At 39.4% G+C, this 17,130-nt stretch overlaps 1 protein-coding gene across 3 annotated transcripts in view; it reads right to left on the bottom strand.

Moving 5' to 3' along the window:
• BOD1L1 (biorientation of chromosomes in cell division 1 like 1) overlaps positions 1–17,130 on the bottom strand; it is a 54,046-nt gene that overhangs the window by 24,213 nt on the left and 12,703 nt on the right. For all 3 annotated transcript variants that reach the window (XR_011502352.1, XM_070506219.1, XM_014851825.3), the window contains exons 5-11: positions 16,580–16,729; positions 14,331–14,497; positions 13,108–13,219; positions 12,302–12,440; positions 10,995–11,067; positions 2,986–9,130; positions 739–803 (exon numbers count right to left, since the gene is read on the bottom strand). Coding sequence is in view for 2 of the 3 variants with exons in the window: in XM_070506219.1 (XP_070362320.1) it covers positions 739–803; positions 2,986–9,130; positions 10,995–11,067; positions 12,302–12,440; positions 13,108–13,219; positions 14,331–14,497; positions 16,580–16,729 (6,851 nt within the window). In the remaining variant the exon portion in view is untranslated. The remainder of the gene's footprint in view (positions 1–738; positions 804–2,985; positions 9,131–10,994; positions 11,068–12,301; positions 12,441–13,107; positions 13,220–14,330; positions 14,498–16,579; positions 16,730–17,130) is intronic.

Here is a 17,130-nt window from a genome sequence, read left to right as displayed (position 1 = left end):
CCTTCTCTGGTAAACTTTAACTTGCAAAATTCCACTCATATGTCCTCCTTGCAAGCCCTCTGTGTGCTCACTTATGGCTCCTGCTGGTGAGTTGAGGCTCCTCTGCACTATTCATAGCCCACTTGTTTACAGCTATTTTGTTATGCAGACTTGGAGGGTGCCATGAGATCAGGCTGGAAAGGGGGCGCGGAGACTAAATTATGTAAAGCACATGGGCCATGATAAAAAAAAAAAAAAAAGACTTTATTCTAAGTATGATGGTATGCCATTGGGAATTTTACACAGAGTAATGACATGACCTAATTTATGTTTTTAAAGATAACTCTCAGACTGGAAGAGGGAGGGCCTGGAGAGGAAGGAAGTCCAATGGGGACGCTAATGAAATAGTGGCTTAGACTAGGATGGCAGCTGTAGAAACAAAAACAGATGGATTCATGTTAATTTTGGAAATTGAAACCATAAGAATTGGCGATGGATTAAATGTGGGTGACAAGGAGAAACTGAGGATGACTCAGGTTTCTGGTTTGAGTAAATGGAATCGAGGATGGCACTGCCCATTGAGATTATTGAGGTTCTTAGCTTCCCCCCAATAGGATGTGACACTAACAATACTTAAGTGTCTTAAATACAAAGAGAACAGGAGCTATATACTGCTTAAGTGTATATATGTATATATGTGGTGAAATGGTACTTAATGGTACCACTTACAGTTCAGCATAACTGAATTATCAGCCATACCTCAGTTTTCAAGTTGGCTTTCAGTTCCAATCCTCCCAAAACATTTGTTGGAGACTCTTCATTGCCTAATGAAATTCAAACCATGAGACCAATTTAAGAATGCTTGCAAAATACATCCTGAATCACAAGGTAACAGAATGTTGTTATCTAGTACACCATGCCCCCTTCCTCTGCTGTTTCATTTTGCCATCAGTAGAAAATAATAAAGAGGAATATGTACAAACAATCTGGGATGAAAGCCAGGAGTCATTTACTCATTTGGTTTTGAGTGAAGCTGTTTATTACTGTTAAGATGGCTGCCCAGAAAGAATGATAAAATATTTTTTGTGGTGACATTTCCAAGTATTTTTCTATAGTGATCTGCATCGTTTGTCCCTATAAGAAAATATTCTGGGCCACTGAGGTATATTCTCAATAAAGAAGGTGATTTACGAATAGACTCACTTCCCTTGCTTCACGCTGACACAGCAAAGGTGAACGTAAAGTTAAAGAACTGTGAGGCAGACAAAAAGAAAATGGAATTTTCTCTGGTGGAGACTCAATTCCATCCCTTGTTTTGGACCTTTCTTTCTTTCTCTCTCTTGTCCTTCTGTGACTCGTGGCTTCCAGGTTCCCTCACCTGCCCACACATAAGCCTCCAAAGAAAATCCTTCCTTCCTCCAAGAGGCTGCAGGCTTATCCTTGCTAATAGCCTTTGTATTTTTGCTCCTTCAGAAGAAAGAAATGGGGAGGAAGGAGTAACAGACTGTAGCAATGTTTAAGTCATAAAAACTTTCAGAGCATTCAATTTACTCCAGGCTGCATCCAATGAAAAAATTTAAAGTGACTTATTTCAACAACATTTCTTAGATGTCTCCTATTTAAGTCCCCATAATGAACAGGACTAAAGCTAATAGTCTCAGCTTTCTGAGGCTGCAATAGGTGCTATCTAAGGTCTGTTCCAGTTTAAAGTCCAAGATGCTACATTTTATACAGCCAGAGTGGGAAAGAAGTCAGCGTTCCTGACCCCCTTAAGCCTAGCCCATGTGCTCCCTTTGAATTCTCACAGCATCCTGTGCTTAACCCCACTCTAAGCACCTGTCACTACCTACTTATAACGCATGGCTGGATTCCCAGCTATCTTCTCATCTTGACTTTATCTTTGTATCCCCAGACTCTAGTACAGCAGTAGCTAGTACAAGTGTCCAAAATTGGAAGGTATAAGGAATGACTAAGCTCAAAGCTTATAGCTTTGAAAATTACCAACTATTTCTAACAAGACTAGCACTCTCTGAAATTGGGAGAGAACACATTTCTTTTCTCTTTAAAACATATTCTAAACCAGAAACTAACTCATTTTAACTGAACAATAAACTCAGTTAAAAAATATAATAATGTGGGGGCTGGCCCCAGGGCCTAGCTCTTAAGTTCGGCATGCTCCACTTCGGTGGCCCCGGTTTGGTTCGTGGGTGTGGACCTATACCACTCGTCAGCAGCCATGTTGTGGCCGTGACCCACATACGAAATAGAAGAAGACTGGCAGAGATGTTAGCTTGGTGAATCTTCCTCAAGTGAAAAAGGGGAAGATTGGCAACAGATATTAGCTCAGGGCAAACATTCAGATGCTTGCTGAATCATCCTTAGCAAGCAAGCAAGCAAATACATACATACATATGTACATAAATAATAATGTGCTACCTTGGTTAGAAGTAGCCAGCTGGACTGAACTGACACATACTGTAAATCTATACTAAGTCAGACAAGGGTTGGAATGATGTTTGTTTTTGTACTATTACCTCCATTTTATACAACAGAAAACTGAGCCTCAGAAGCAACTTTTTTCTAAAAAGCACCCAAGTACTATGTAAGTTATTTAAATTCTCTGAACCCATTTCCTCATTTGTAAAATGAAAATGATAAAAAAATACTCATTTCACAGGGTGGTTGTAAGGTATTCTTCAATTTGATTGACAAGAACCTGAAGGTCAAAGAGCTTTAGTAACATGCAACAGTCATGCAGATGACACGTGGCTAGCTGACTTCCTGTCCCTTGGCCTCCTGCCTCTTTTCTTATTGCACAGGAGAAACGGGTCTAAGGTCTTAAGCATTTAAACACAACTTTCTTTTAGAGAAGCTCAACCTTCAAGTTTGATGAAAGTTATTGTGTGACATTCCAGCACCAAAACCATCTTTCCTAAGATTGTCTTAAGTGTATTCCACATACAATCATTTTTGGAAATGCTAAAATTTACAATTAGAGATTCTCACCTTTGTTGCACAAATTTTCTTGAGAAGAAACAGTGACCTCCAGGTCTCCTTCCTCCTGGAGTAACTTTGTCATGCCGTTACCATCTCCAGTTTTTTCAGCAGACACTTGAACAGTCCATGTGCCACTGTGATCACTCTCTATGGTCAGGTTCTGCTCACATTTAGGAGCTGAAAGAGCTACATCGAAGGCAGCTGGAAGGACTGTTGTGTGGGAAGGAGCAACTTCTGATTCTTGGCCATTAATACATTCAGTGACGGTGGTTTTCAAGTTGCCCTCAGGCCTCTGTTGGTCAGGAGGTGATGACGGCTCCGCTGCAGCGTCTTTGACTTGTGGCATGTCACCAGCTTCTATAGCACCAGTATGTTTTGCTGTCAAACAGCGAATACTGACGGCGGAGTCTTCAGCCATCTGCCCACATGTTTGCTCAGGTCCTCTCAGATGGACAGGTGAGTCAGCACTTCTCTCCACGCCTCTCTCTGCTGAACAGCTCCCTGTGGTACTGTCCCCTGCTGTCCCTGCCTCAGGGCTTTTATCTTCCCTCTCAACAGAGCTCAACTGGACACTCTTCTCTTCTGCATTTACGAGGGGCAAGGCACTTGCATTCTGTCCTCTTCCTGTAGGAGATACTTTGCCAAGACAGTCTTTGCCAAGCCTCTCTTTCTCTTGTGTACACACAGCACCTGGCTGGCCTCCCTCTGCAGAGAGCATGCTGATTGATGTGTTGTCACGCCCTTCCTTGGAGCTCACTGCCATCACAGGGCCCACTTCTCTTCCTCCCGTGAATGGCCCAGGATGCTGACAGTTGTTCTCAGCAATTAGGCTGGGCATAGGGACCTCATACTTGCTTGCCTTTGCAGCCGACAGGTCATGTTTTCCTTCTGGGTTGTTTGCAGTCAGCCGATTCTCTTCGTGTCTGTCTAGGCCAGTGACAATCAGCACACATTCGGCTGTGCTCGTGGAGATGACGGCAGCATCACTCAAGTCCTCCATTCTTGCAACAGTGGGCTGATCTTCATCTGGTGGGACAGCACCCATCATGACTGCTTCACATCCTTCAGTGGTGCTTGTAGAAATCATGGTGGTGTCACTTATCTCTTCCACTGGTGTGACTGAGGGATGAACTTCTTCCTGAGGGACAGCACTGGACACTGGACCCTCACAGTCTTCTACTGAGCTTGTTGAGATGACAGCACTCCCATCTTTTTCTTCCATGACTGTAAGAGATTGCTCATTTTCACTTTCTACAGCTACACCAGAAATAGAGGCCTCACATTCTTCTGCTATGCTGGTGGAAATGAGAGCACATTCATCTTTCTCCTCCTTGCTGGTTGAGGCAAGAGGACTATCAACTTCTGTGGGTGCACTGGGCATGGGCCCCTCAAAGTCATCAGTGCTTGCCAACATTGGACCTTTAGCTCTTTCTTCAACTGTTGCAACTGTCTGCTGACTTTCAGCATCTTTGATGGTTGTTGCACTGGAAATACGCACTTCAAATTCTTCCCCTATGCTTGTGGAAATCATGGCACACTCATCTTTCTCTTCAGTTCTTGTAGCAGGGAGCTGGCTCTCATCTCCTGAAACTGCACTGGGCATTGGGGCCTCAAATTCTTCCACGTTTACTCTGGTTCCTTCCATATTTTCTTCAGTTCTCAGAGCACTTGAATGACCTTCCACGTCTGCAATCATGCTTAACTGAGTGGTGCAATCATTTGTTGTACTGGTGGAAATCATCAAGCCTTTGTCTTGACTTTTGCCCCCACCTAAACAAGTTTGGTTGGTAATACTGTCACTGGCTGTAGTAGCCATGAGGCCATCACATTCTTCATTTTCCACAGAGGTGATGATACCTTCATCTTCTTTCTCACTTGGCAATGTGTGACGAACTTCATATTCTGGGACTGCACCAGATACAAGTACCTCATAACTGCCCCCCACAAGGCCAGTGGAAATAGTGGTATCTTCAACTTTTTCTTTTCTGGTGAGCTGACTGGCACTTTGATCTGAAGCCACACTAGTCATGGGACCCTCGCAACCTTCAGGCACTGGTGCCCCTTCACCCTTTCCTGAAACTGCACTGGTCACACTGCTTTCTACCATGCCTTTTGCACTGGAGCAGATCTCTGTATCTTTAATTTCCTTCTCTGCACCAGTCATGCTATCAACATTACTTTCATTTGCATTGGTGATGGCTGCTCCAGCCTCAGCTTCCACATGCCCTACTGCAGTACCAATCTGACTGTCCCCTTCTTCTGCACTTTCACAAATTGATATCCCTTCACTCTCTTCTTCTATCCCCGTGCAAGTTGACGCGTGCCCAACTTCATTTCCTCTTCCGGTACTAGTCACGACACCCTCGCCTTCATCATCTTCCTCTTTTGCACCTGTGCTGGTTACAATGCCTTCATCATCACATGGACCAGCAGCGACTAATGGTACATTAGTGACTTCTTTGGTTACCGTGCTGTCCATCGCACTCTCTCCATTTTCTTCTGACTCAGAACTTATAGCAAAGCCTTCGCTGCTCTCTTCTGAACCTGTGCAACTTGCTGGCCCCTCTCCATCTTCTTCCATTATCCCTGTGCTGGTGACTGCACTTTCACCTTCTGTACCATCATTCACGGAACCATCTCCTTCTTGGGTGGCACTTGTTCCTGGTGGCGTGTTGTTATCTACCAGGATTACAGCTGCACCTGTAACCATGCGCTCCTCCTGTGGCCCTGCACCAGTTACTGAGCACATAACAAAGTTATCACTTCTCCTTTCTGCTCCTGTACACGTCACAGTCCCTTCAGTTTCTTTTGTGCAGCCCATTCTCATTGTATTTCTCTGGAATCCGTCTACCTCTTCACTGCCTAAGGATCCCTCTCTTATTTCTGTCCCAGCACTTGTTACCGCTCCATCGCTTTCAACTTCACTAATAAAAGTAACAGTTCCTTCAACTATTTCTGAGTCTCTACTTGAAGAACCATCGTCACATTTTTCTTCAGAGCCTGCACTGGTTACGGCATCATCTTTCTCTTCTGTCACAATGCTATTGACATTGTCTTCAATTTTAACAGTGTGAGCAGTCACTGGGTCTGCTGCAGCTTCTTCAGATTCAGCCATAGTACACTCTCTAATTTCTCCTTCCTTGGTGCTTGTAAGGAAAGTTTCACTTTCAGCAAATCCTTCTGTGACAATGCCGCCACCTTCTTCAGCTGCAGCAAAAACAGTGCATTCACTGGCTTCTGCCCCAATGTGAAGAGGATTGTTTCTGGAGCAGGTACCTGTTATGAAGCCTTCATCTGCCTCAATGCTTGTGCAAGGCACAGCCACCTCACCCTCTCCTGTTTCTGAGGAAGTGGTTGTAGCATCCCCTGCTTTTACCGGAATTGAGTTAACATTGTCGTCCTTCCCTTCAGTGCTAGTGGCAACAGAAGTCTTTTCTGCTCTACCAGACCCAGTCGTCACATTCTCAGTTTTTCCATTCCTTTGTTCTAAAACAGACGATGCGGTGTTACTTCCAGCACTGGTGTCTACCTCACTGTTTTCATTCCGTCTTTCAACATCAATTGACATGTTTTCTACTTCACCTGGGCCTCGACTATGCCTCAGTTCAATAGTTTCAGTATCTTTTCCTGTACTCATGCCTACCACATGGTCAACAGCAATGCCATTCTTTGTACCATTTTCTACTGCAGCTCTAAATGTCTGCTTTGAACTGGGCTCTGTAATTAAGTCATCTTTCTGGGCCATGTCCATCAAGCCACGTACTTTGTTAACATTCTCATTTTCCATAATCACGTCTGTGAACTCACTGCCAAGAGGCATATTTACTTTCCGTTGTTTATTCTCCAGTACAGTGGCCTGGTAACCTTCTGGAATGTGTCTTTTGCTATCTATGCTTGCTTTTGCTGGTGTATCTACTGTGGAAACTGTACCTCCTTCTTTGCTGTCACTTGTCCCAGGGGCTTCTGATTCCCTAACAGCCAAACTTTGACTAGGAATATGAGGGTGGTCCACAGGTGAGGTGCTAGCTGTGCCACCTTCTAAAATAGTTCTTTTGTCCACTAAAGGAATTGCATCTGAATCATGAGATTGTTTCTGAGGCACAACAGTCACCGAACTTAAGGATGGTGAGGGGTCTAAATTTGTGGAATGTTCAACAGCAGCATCTCCTTGAGCATTATGTTCTTCAGTGTGTTTAGTTGTGTTTTTCAAATTCTTTTGTGCCTTGTCATTTTCTGAAAGGGCATGAGGCAATATTCTGTGACTAGTTTCAGAGTCTACATTCACTTCATGAGTTGCTTGAGTGGGTTCTTTCTCCCCGGGATTTGGTTTGGACACAGCACTTTCGATATGCACTTTCTTGGACAGAGTGCTTTTATGGTCAGTGTGCTTTTCAGAATTACTAACAACTCCTGTCGCACGTCCCAATTTACAGGCTGGAAGTGCTGTTTTTGAATCTACTGTGGAAGTTCGTAATTCATCCTTTAGAACAGTGGCAGTAGTTTTTTGTTTCATACCATTTTCAGAGTCAACGTCTTGCTGAGAACTATTACTGCTGCTGTCTTGGATTTTAGATACTTCAAACAAATTTTCAACAGCTGCCTCAGAATCAATTTCCATTGGCTCTTGTTCAGGGATCAATGTGGTATCACCACTTCTTTTTGGTCTCTGAAGGGAGGAACTACTGGGAGTGCCCAAGGTGTTCACTGCTAATTTTTCTTCTCCTTTGGTCATTTCTTGGGATAAGCTTCCTCTTCGATTTTCACACAACCTTCTACTTAATTTCTTTTCCAGAACTGAACTATTCCCTCTGGTCTTTTCATGATTACTATCAACTTCTTTACCCTCCTTGTCATCTGATTTATTTTCTTCCTTCTTTTTCACGTCTTTACTACTATGCTTTAAGCTTCTGCTTTTGTGCCCATCTGATAACTTTCTCTCAAGTCTGGAAGAGACTGAATCTTTATCTCCCTTACATTTCTCCTTTGCTAATAGTAACTTAGCTCTGTGACTAGAATCCTTCTGGGTACCATGTGCTGAAGCAGCATTCTCTAATACAGGTTCAAGACCAGTTTCCTCAGGTTTGTCCTCAACTTTAGACTTTCGCTGTCTATCTGAGTCACTTTCTTCTGTGTTCTTCTCCTTATCTGGTTTTGGAGTGGTGGCCTGTTTGGTGATGCTTTCTTGTAATTCTGTTTCAACTACTTTTAACTGTTTGCCTTGACTTTTTGATTTAGCCTTTAACATAAGTTTGTCTTCTAACAAGCTCTTTGTTCTTCGCTTCTCCTTGTGAAGGATCTCTTCTGGTTTTGAATTACTATCTAAATTAGTTGAGTCCGTATCACACTTATCCTCTGAATAACTTTCACTTCTTCTCTGTAATGTGATACCATGTTGCTTGGAACTCAGAGAATCTTTCTGAATTTTAGAATCACTTGATCTTCTTGATTTGTGCTCTGCCTTAGTTTTTTCAGTTGACAAGTGTCTCTCTTTTTTGTTGTTTTCTTTACGAACATTCTCATCTGTTTTTATAATATATTCAGAAACTGGCTTTCCATCTTTGCCCAAAACTGATAATTTCCTTTCATTCCTATGTTTACTTTTTCGTTCAGCTTTATCATCTGAAGAAAGCTTTGTTTGTTGACTTTGCTTCTGAATACTTTCGTCTACCCTTAACCCTTTCTCTGAAGAGTGAAGCTCGGTCTCGTCACCTGTTTTATGCATACTGTCACCTTTATATTTATGTTTCATAGACAATTTATCCTCTGACACAGTTTTCTCTTTTTCAAGCTTCTCCTTGGAGGATTTCGCCTCTTTCTTAGGTAGGTTTTTCACATGTGGTGTTTCAGAATCATCTTTCTTTAGATGCTTTTCATTTTTAACTGTGCTTTTCTGTTTCTGGGGCTCTTCTGTGCCACTTTCTGAGCGTTCCATTTGTCTTTTTCCATCTCGCGTGTCACTCTCTTCCTGTGTCCCTTCCACCACAACAGGGGTAGAGGTCCGTCTTTTATGTTCTCTTTCTATTTTGGGCTCATTTTTATTTTCATCAGCTGCATGCAAAGACTCTGAAAGTCTCCGTGCAGGTTTACTTGGTTCATTTTTTGCATGCACATGCTTCAAATCTTTTGAAGAAGATGCCTTTTCCTTTTCACAATGCTGTTAAGAAGATAAAGGTTAAAATGTAAGAAATCAATTTTTATATTCAAATTTAACATTTGGGTGCATTTAATACATCGAGTGCTGTCATTTATCTTACATCATAGTTAATCTTTGCCACCAGCCTTAGGTAGGTATTTTTGCACCAGGAAACTGAAGCTCAGCATGACTCAATAACTTGACACCCAGACAATGAGTTCAGATGATCTCACTTTGAGCTTAGTCCTCTTCCTACTACAGCACAGGCATCTTTATAGAGACTAGTTATTTCTCCCAAGATTTGTCCATGCATTTAGGTGGCCCTCTTTAACTCTAAATTTCTAAAACCCACCAATGTTCAGTACTCGTTAATGAATATAAACTCGATGAACAACAATCCAATGTTCTTTTCAGTCCAAAAGTGTAATACCTACTGATGAAGACAATTTAAAAATTGTATATTGAAATAAAGGTTTCCTATATTTTAATTTGGAAAACCAAATTATTTATAGGAACCTCACGAATTTAGGTTACTTGTAGGACATTCTACTTAAGCAGTTTCAAACGTACACAACAACTCACAGTAACAGTAACCATATCACATATAATGTATGTATATATATGTGCATCCAAAGGAAGATACTGACAGACCAAAGCATCTACACTTTCCTCCCTACCCCACAGTATGGCACTGAGTAGGTTACTAATGTTAATGAGTGGATGCTGACTAAACACATTTCAGCGAAGACTCACTGACTACTAGCTATAATTACTACTCTTCAAATACTGGGAGAAGTTCTCAGAAAGAATCTTAAGTCTCTGGTCAGCTTACCACTTCACCTCCTTACAATTTAACACACAGATTAACATACTTCTACTAATACAGCAACCAGGCTATGGCAAAATCTTAAAAACTACTTTAAAACTAAATTCCTCAAAGAAAGAAAAGAGATTTCGTCAACCTAATTTTACAGTAAGTTCTAACCAATTAGTGTGAATAAAAGTTTGTGAGATAATTTTTCAAAGAAATTTATCACAAAATAAAGTTAAATATTTAAAAATATGCCATTAAAATATCTGGGTATACTTATAAATATGCCTCTAATTTCTGAATAAAGAAATAGGAATATTTACTGGCTATGAACAAATAATCAATAAATTATTAGTTTTCCCTTGGAAGTTTCAGCTATAGGATTACAAATGTGGCAGTATAAATAAGGATTTAAACCCAGTGAAAGCAAAAGTTTATCCCAAGAAAATAATTCAAAAAGGGGGAAAAATGTACTAATTGCACATATTTTTACTATCTAAATTGATCAAACCTGGGAAACAATCTAAGTGTTCAACTATAAGGGAATGCTTGAATTACAGTATATCCACGCAATGTAACACTAGACAATTGTCAAATATAATAATTAGAAAGCTTACAAAGTAACATGAAACAAGTAAGAGGGAATATTAAAAACATTTTGGAAGATTACATCCACTCTACAAAATTATGTACATATATGGATGAGAAAAGAAAGAAAATGAAACAGACGATTTGTTACAGCAAAGCGATTTCAGGTTTTCTCTCTCTTTTCTTTTTCATTATTATTACTGGCAATTTTGTTATTGCCAATATAAGAAATGGGAGGCTAGGGGGTTGGGAAGAGAGGAAAAGTAGAACAGTAGGCATTTTCTAGAGAAAAAGATCACATGAATCAACTTGCCAAAATGAGGAATTCAGGCCATAATAGGATGGGAGTTCCAGAGTGTAAGGTAAAGGATTTTTTATTTAACTTGGAAAAGATCGAACTGCATTCCGAGTTTTACTCCAAAGGACTGAATGGCTAAAATCTAACAAAAGAGCATTTAAAATGGGATTTTATTAATTAGGACATACCTCATTTGTTTTAAGGGTTTCTTTGGCATCTTCTTCAGATTGCTGTTTCTTTTTAGAATTCTCTTCAACATTCCTAAGTGGGAGAAAAAGTGAAATATGAACGTTGTTTGAATCCAATAGAAGAACTTCTCAGGAAGGTTAAAAAACAAAGCTTAGCTTTCCTTTACTATAAACACTTGATCCATAAACGGAGAATTGTTATATTTCAATTTAAATCCTATTCTGAGTCAACAGAAGAGAACATAATTCCAAACGCGAGATGGACTACTCTTGGTGCTAAAGGAAAGTATACTTGAAACAAAACTTCCGGATTTGTTGCTTAAAGATAAATATTTAATGGACTATAATTACATTTTGAAAGTCTTAACATCTTTTGAGTAAACAGGGTAGTCTTATTTATTCAGATCAATAGAAATGAAGTAAAATAAGTAAACTGAGTGCTGATTCCCACTAAGTTCTGCAAATTATTGATTTAGCTATCCTGAAGTCTGTGCTAAATGTACATAATTGTATTTTGATGGAACAGCAAAACTGTAGCCCATGGCTCATATAACTTCATAGATACTCTCGGTCTCTTCAGTTTTCTAATTCTTATAGTTAACAATGAGGGGTTAAAAAAGAATTTGGTCCACACCCCTGGTTTAAGGGGCGAAGTGTGGGATACTGGTGAAGAGAATTGCCTGGAAAGACTGGAAAATGGATGCAATCACTGTAAATAAGTGGTTCTGAATGTCCAGAATGGGGATACTTCCTGACTACTTCTAGAGGGTCCATAAACTCTCTGAAACTCAAGGGACAACTATGTGCTTATGTGCGTGCATTTTTCTGGGGAGAAAGTCCAAAGCTTCCATCAGATTATCAAAAAGGTCTGGAACCCCCCCTCCCCCCCCACAAAAGATTAAGATATACTACTTTGAAATAATATAGATATTAACACAATGAATCATGATACTAAAAATGAAACTCTAAGGTCTTTCATAAACATGCAATAACATACATATTCAAGGTATGTCTCTTTACTGTCATTTTCTTTTCTTTTTCTTTTTTGTTGAGGAAGATTCACCTGAGCTAACATCCACTGCCAATCTTCCTCTTTTTGTACGTGAGCTGCCACGACAACATGGCCATTGACAGACAAGTGGTGTAGGTCTGTGCCCAGGAACCAAACCCAGGCTGCTAGTGGAGTAAGCCAAACTTAACCACTTTGCCACTGGAGGCTGGCCCTTTACCATCATTTTCAATGCCTGTCTTTCAAAAGCATGACCAGAGAATGTTACGATGGGAATGTGGCCAGGTAAAATATGTACCTTGAATCTTTTTTTCTTTTTTTGCTTAAAGCTACTTTTTTCTCTAAAACCTTCCGTTCTTTAAGGACTTCTTTAATTCTGGGGGCTTTAGGTTCCGAACTCTTTGTTGATGATTCTTCTAAGTCCATATTATTTTTGCCTAGAAAGGAAACAATCAATAAACTATATTACAGAACAGAGTTTTATAAACAATGTAATATTTCTTTTTCATTAAGATTTTCTAATCACTATAAAAATGCAAAATAGCTTTAATATCCTTAAGTTGTGCTGGAATAAAAAAATATTCTAGATGAAGAGATCTCATCTTGCTTTATTTCAAATACTTATATATGTGTATGTGTTTGTATATTACATACACAGGACCAGAGGAAGTTCAATTTTGTTTAATGAAATATTCTAGATAAATGTTTGACATTTTAGTTAACATAAAGCATAGATTAATTCCATTAATATCACTGGCAAGGCTTGATTACTCACATGTTAGCAATCCAATTTCCAGTGATAATTCATTCCACAATTACTAGGAAATAAATTACTAACATGTGAGATGTGTAAGCTGGCACCCAATAGAATATTTAATTTAGATACAGCAATATAATAAAAAAAAGTGACTAAACACATCAGATTGAAAAGTAAGGAAATGTTCTACACCTGAAGATAAATAATTTTTTTTAATATAACAGCTTTGCCAAGATGTAACTTGGATCACTTTATTTTGTAATCACATCTCATAAATAATATGAATATCTAGAAAATAATGGAGTATATAAGATCGTTTAAAAGATTAAAGTTAACATCTCCTATACCTTGAGTCTTAGCTTTTGACGATTTTGTCTTTTCTGCTTTCTGTTTTCGTTTTTCTTCAAGTTTCTCTCTATTAATTTGTCTTCTTAAAAGCCTCTCTTCTTTTTCTTTAGCCTAAAACCACACAATACTCACAATTATCCTGACAGATTATCAGGCAAAAGCACACACACTCTGAAAAAAAAATATGTTTGCCATTCAAATGTTCTTACAAAGTAATAGGCTCTGCAAAAGTGCATATACACTACGTGATTTGTAAGCTACTAGAATAATAAGAGATAGACGTGAAAATTTTCCATTTCTCTTTCAGAATGCTATTAATTTAAAGAATGGGAAAGGTGTCATTTTGGGATAGAGTGGCATAATAAATTGGTTACTTCAATTAAAAGGATAGCTATGAAAATATTTGTGAGCATCAAGTGCACACAGGTAGGTGTCCATAAGTTTTTGATTATTCTTTTAGAAGGAAGCTGAAAAGCAGATTCAAGTGACAGGCTAGCCCTATAATAAATGTGACTTGCTGGTTACACTCTTAGGACCAACGTTTTGGACATGGGACTTTCTGCTCCCCTATTTTAAAGCCAGGGAGAATCTAGTCATTGTGTGCTACTCCCCCACCCCTTTCCAGCCCAGAACTCCAAGTCTCAAAGTGCCAAAAATCCTAAACATAGGCGTAACTCACGATCAAGTAAACTTTTCAAGAGAGAAGCCACTATTATCACTGGTGTACTTACTTAAATCATTTTTCTACGTAATAATATTTCCTCATTCCAAGATGTGCAACTTTTCATATTTCACATGTTTCTGAAATTGCAAGTCATCTGAAAACCGATGTACACATATAATGAGGTAGCAATTTTTTTCCTCTAAAAAGCTATTAAAATTTCAATGACACATCTTATAATTAGAAATATTTTCAAATCCAGGAAATACATGGACTACATTTCCATCTTAATATTATGTTAATGGCTGCACATCCTATCTTTCTATGGCTTGATCCATACTTGACTCAAAGATTTCCATACTGTGAAACACTTAAGTTGTTACCCATTTTTCACTGTTAACCATGATGACATGAACACCACCGTCACACGTTTATGTCTATGCTGCCTAGAGAAAGGACAAAGTTCCTGAAGGCAGAAGCTGTCCGTCACTGTTTCATACGCTCCCTGGTACCTTGAACACAGAATAGTCAGGTTCGTCAACCTTGTCAAATGTGACTTACAATAGACTGACGCCGTTGTTCCACAGTAAGTTCGTCATCAGAATCACTGTAATACTTTGAGTAGAGATATGGCTTGTGAACGTAAGAATGCCGTACGCTTTTTGCTTTTCCTTCACCGGGATCACTGGCCGGAGTTTTCGTTTTGTTCTGCTTGTTCTTCTCTTCATCTGGAAGAAAGTCAATAGAGGAGTACTTCTGTGAATTAGCAATAACATCAACACTATGCTTAATAAACGTCAAGCAGCAAAAGCAGTATCAATATAGTGAGGTATACCTGCAGGTTCAACAGGGGAAATACTAGTATGTGACATCTGTAAAGGCTATAATCTGTATCTGGGTTTATTTCTTAATAATTAGCTTCTCACACATAAAGAAGGCAAAGAAAAATTAGACCGTAGAGTTCTATTTCTTGACAAATAGCTGATTCTCATTTGTATGTCAGTGGGCTTGGCACAAATGCTTTACCACTGTTGAATTGAACAAATTCACTTGAAGCTGTACTTTAAAGTAAACTTGAGATTTTTATGACCACCTGTGAGTATCTCATTTACGGGAGAGGCAAGAATCACTAACTGGCCCTACACCAAGTATACACCAAAGCCTCTCTACCTTAGGAAGGCAGCTATGTTTCCCCATGACACAGCAAGAAGAAAACTTTGTAAGCAAGGTTTTCATTTCCTACCACTTAGTACTCTCAAAATAGCCATTTCTTACTTTTTGGATCCCATACATATAAAATCTAGCCTTGTCCAGGAAAAAACTTGAAAAGACCCCCACAAGCATCTAGAATTAGAATTTCAGTTAGGCGAGACAAAGTGGAGTGTTCATAGGATGAGCAGCATTCTTCCTATAGAACACAGAACTGACCTCACGAGGATAGATATAAAAAGTGGCAAGTGCTGCTGTTACTTTTTTGGGTTGGTAGTTTAGTTTTTTAATGCATACTAAGAAAAGGATGAAAAATATGCTTGTGGTATTAAAAGCTTCTACTTTTTCTCCTCTATGGTTTTCTTTCCAGGTATTCTATCCAAAAGTCACCGGCAAATTTACAAGATGCTACCTACAGGCAATGCAAACAATATTATTTTTAATTTTTTAAAAAAGTCATAAACAGAATTTAATAATGTGGTAAAGAGCAGTATAAGGCATTGGCTAGAAACCGAGTCTCACATCTGAAATTGACACCGGCACTCTGACATGTGACTAAGGACAAGACACCTTTCCTTAGTGACTTTGTCTCATCACCTGGACCTACTTCTCAGGGATGTTGTGAGGATTACAGAAGTTATTACACAGGATAGTGCACGAATTGAGCACAGAGCCTGGAACACAGTAAGTGCTTAATAAGGGTTAGCTGGAAAACAAACTGTATAGTAAAGAGAGGGCTAGTCCTTGCTCTTGGCTTCTGGGAGGGAATCTCTACGCCTTTGGAAGGCTACGTCTTATAGGAGGGTTTTTGTTTGCCTAAGGGTCTTGGGTCAGCCAAGTTGCCTGTGATTTAGACTCGGGGCTTAGGGTCTTGGGGGTATCAACTTCACCTTCAGAGGAGCTGGGGACTGAGACCGAATACATGGGCAATCAGCTATGTCTATACGATGGAACTCTAGTACAAATTGGACATCAAGGGTCCAGTGAGCTTTCCTGGTGGGCAATAACCCATATGTGTTGTCAGACATTGACGATGGGAACGTAATGCTGTCCATGACTCCACAAGGAAAGGACAACTGGAAGCTTCATGTTTGGAACTTTCCTGGAATCTAGCTTGTGTGCCTCTTCCCTTGGTTGATTTTCATCTGTGTACCTTAGTTGTAATAAACTATAACCATGAGTTACCAGCTTTCAGTGAGTTCTCTGAGTCCTTCTAGCTAATTACCAAACCCAAGGGTAAGGCTGGGGACCCCGAACTCTCAATTGGTATCAGAAGTGAAGGCAGTCTTGTGGACTGTGCTCCCCCAAATGCTACCCACACACATCGACACCATCTTCATATGCATTATTTCATCTAAATCTTATAATCCAAGGGGATGGAGTTAAGAGACAGAGAACCAAGCCTTGCTGAAGTTTAGTAACTTACCAAGCTTGCCCAGATAGACAACCTCGGAGCTGGGACTCAGATACAAATCTTCCAACTACAAAGTCCCATGCTCTTGCCACTATACCACACTGTCTTTCACGACATAGCCATCTGAATATAGAAATAATGCTCGACGAGAAGCTTCACAGAGGCATTATTAAGTAAAATGCTTTACCATCTGATGTAATCTCTCCTTCTTCCATGCTATCAGACATTACAACTTCTTCCTCGGTGTCTTCTTCAAAAGAAGAAAGGTCACTGGTATGGACAGAGCTAACTGTGATGTCTGTTAGTCCATCCACATCAGAATCTATCAACGAGCAATCTTCAAGAAGAAAATGAAAGAAAGAAGAAAAGAAGATAAATTATTATTTGTTACAAGAACAAACTCAGCGCCCAATTCTAAATTACATTTAAAATTTTCTGCTTTAAATATGTCAAAGAACTTCAATTTAGAAAGAAAAATCTCTCATTATTAGCAACCAATATCAAATAAGGTAGAGCTATTTGCCGAAAACATAAAGGCAAACTAGTATCCTGTAAAAAATAACTAAATGATTAATTTACAATGCAAATGATACAAACAAAAGCAGATTTTAAGCAAGTAACTGAAATATTTACTATCTAATATTTTATTTGAGATTAAGATATACAACTATGAATTAAGTTGTTGAATAATTTATGTAAATAAATTACAAAATTTAAATGTAAGGTTTAGAGTTTCTT

The sequence above is a fragment of the Equus asinus genome, chromosome 3 (genome assembly GCF_041296235.1).
Source record: "Equus asinus isolate D_3611 breed Donkey chromosome 3, EquAss-T2T_v2, whole genome shotgun sequence".
Taxonomy (NCBI): domain Eukaryota; kingdom Metazoa; phylum Chordata; class Mammalia; order Perissodactyla; family Equidae; genus Equus; species Equus asinus.
Note: the sequence above shows the minus strand (reverse complement) of the source record. Positions and strands in the feature narration are given on the sequence as shown.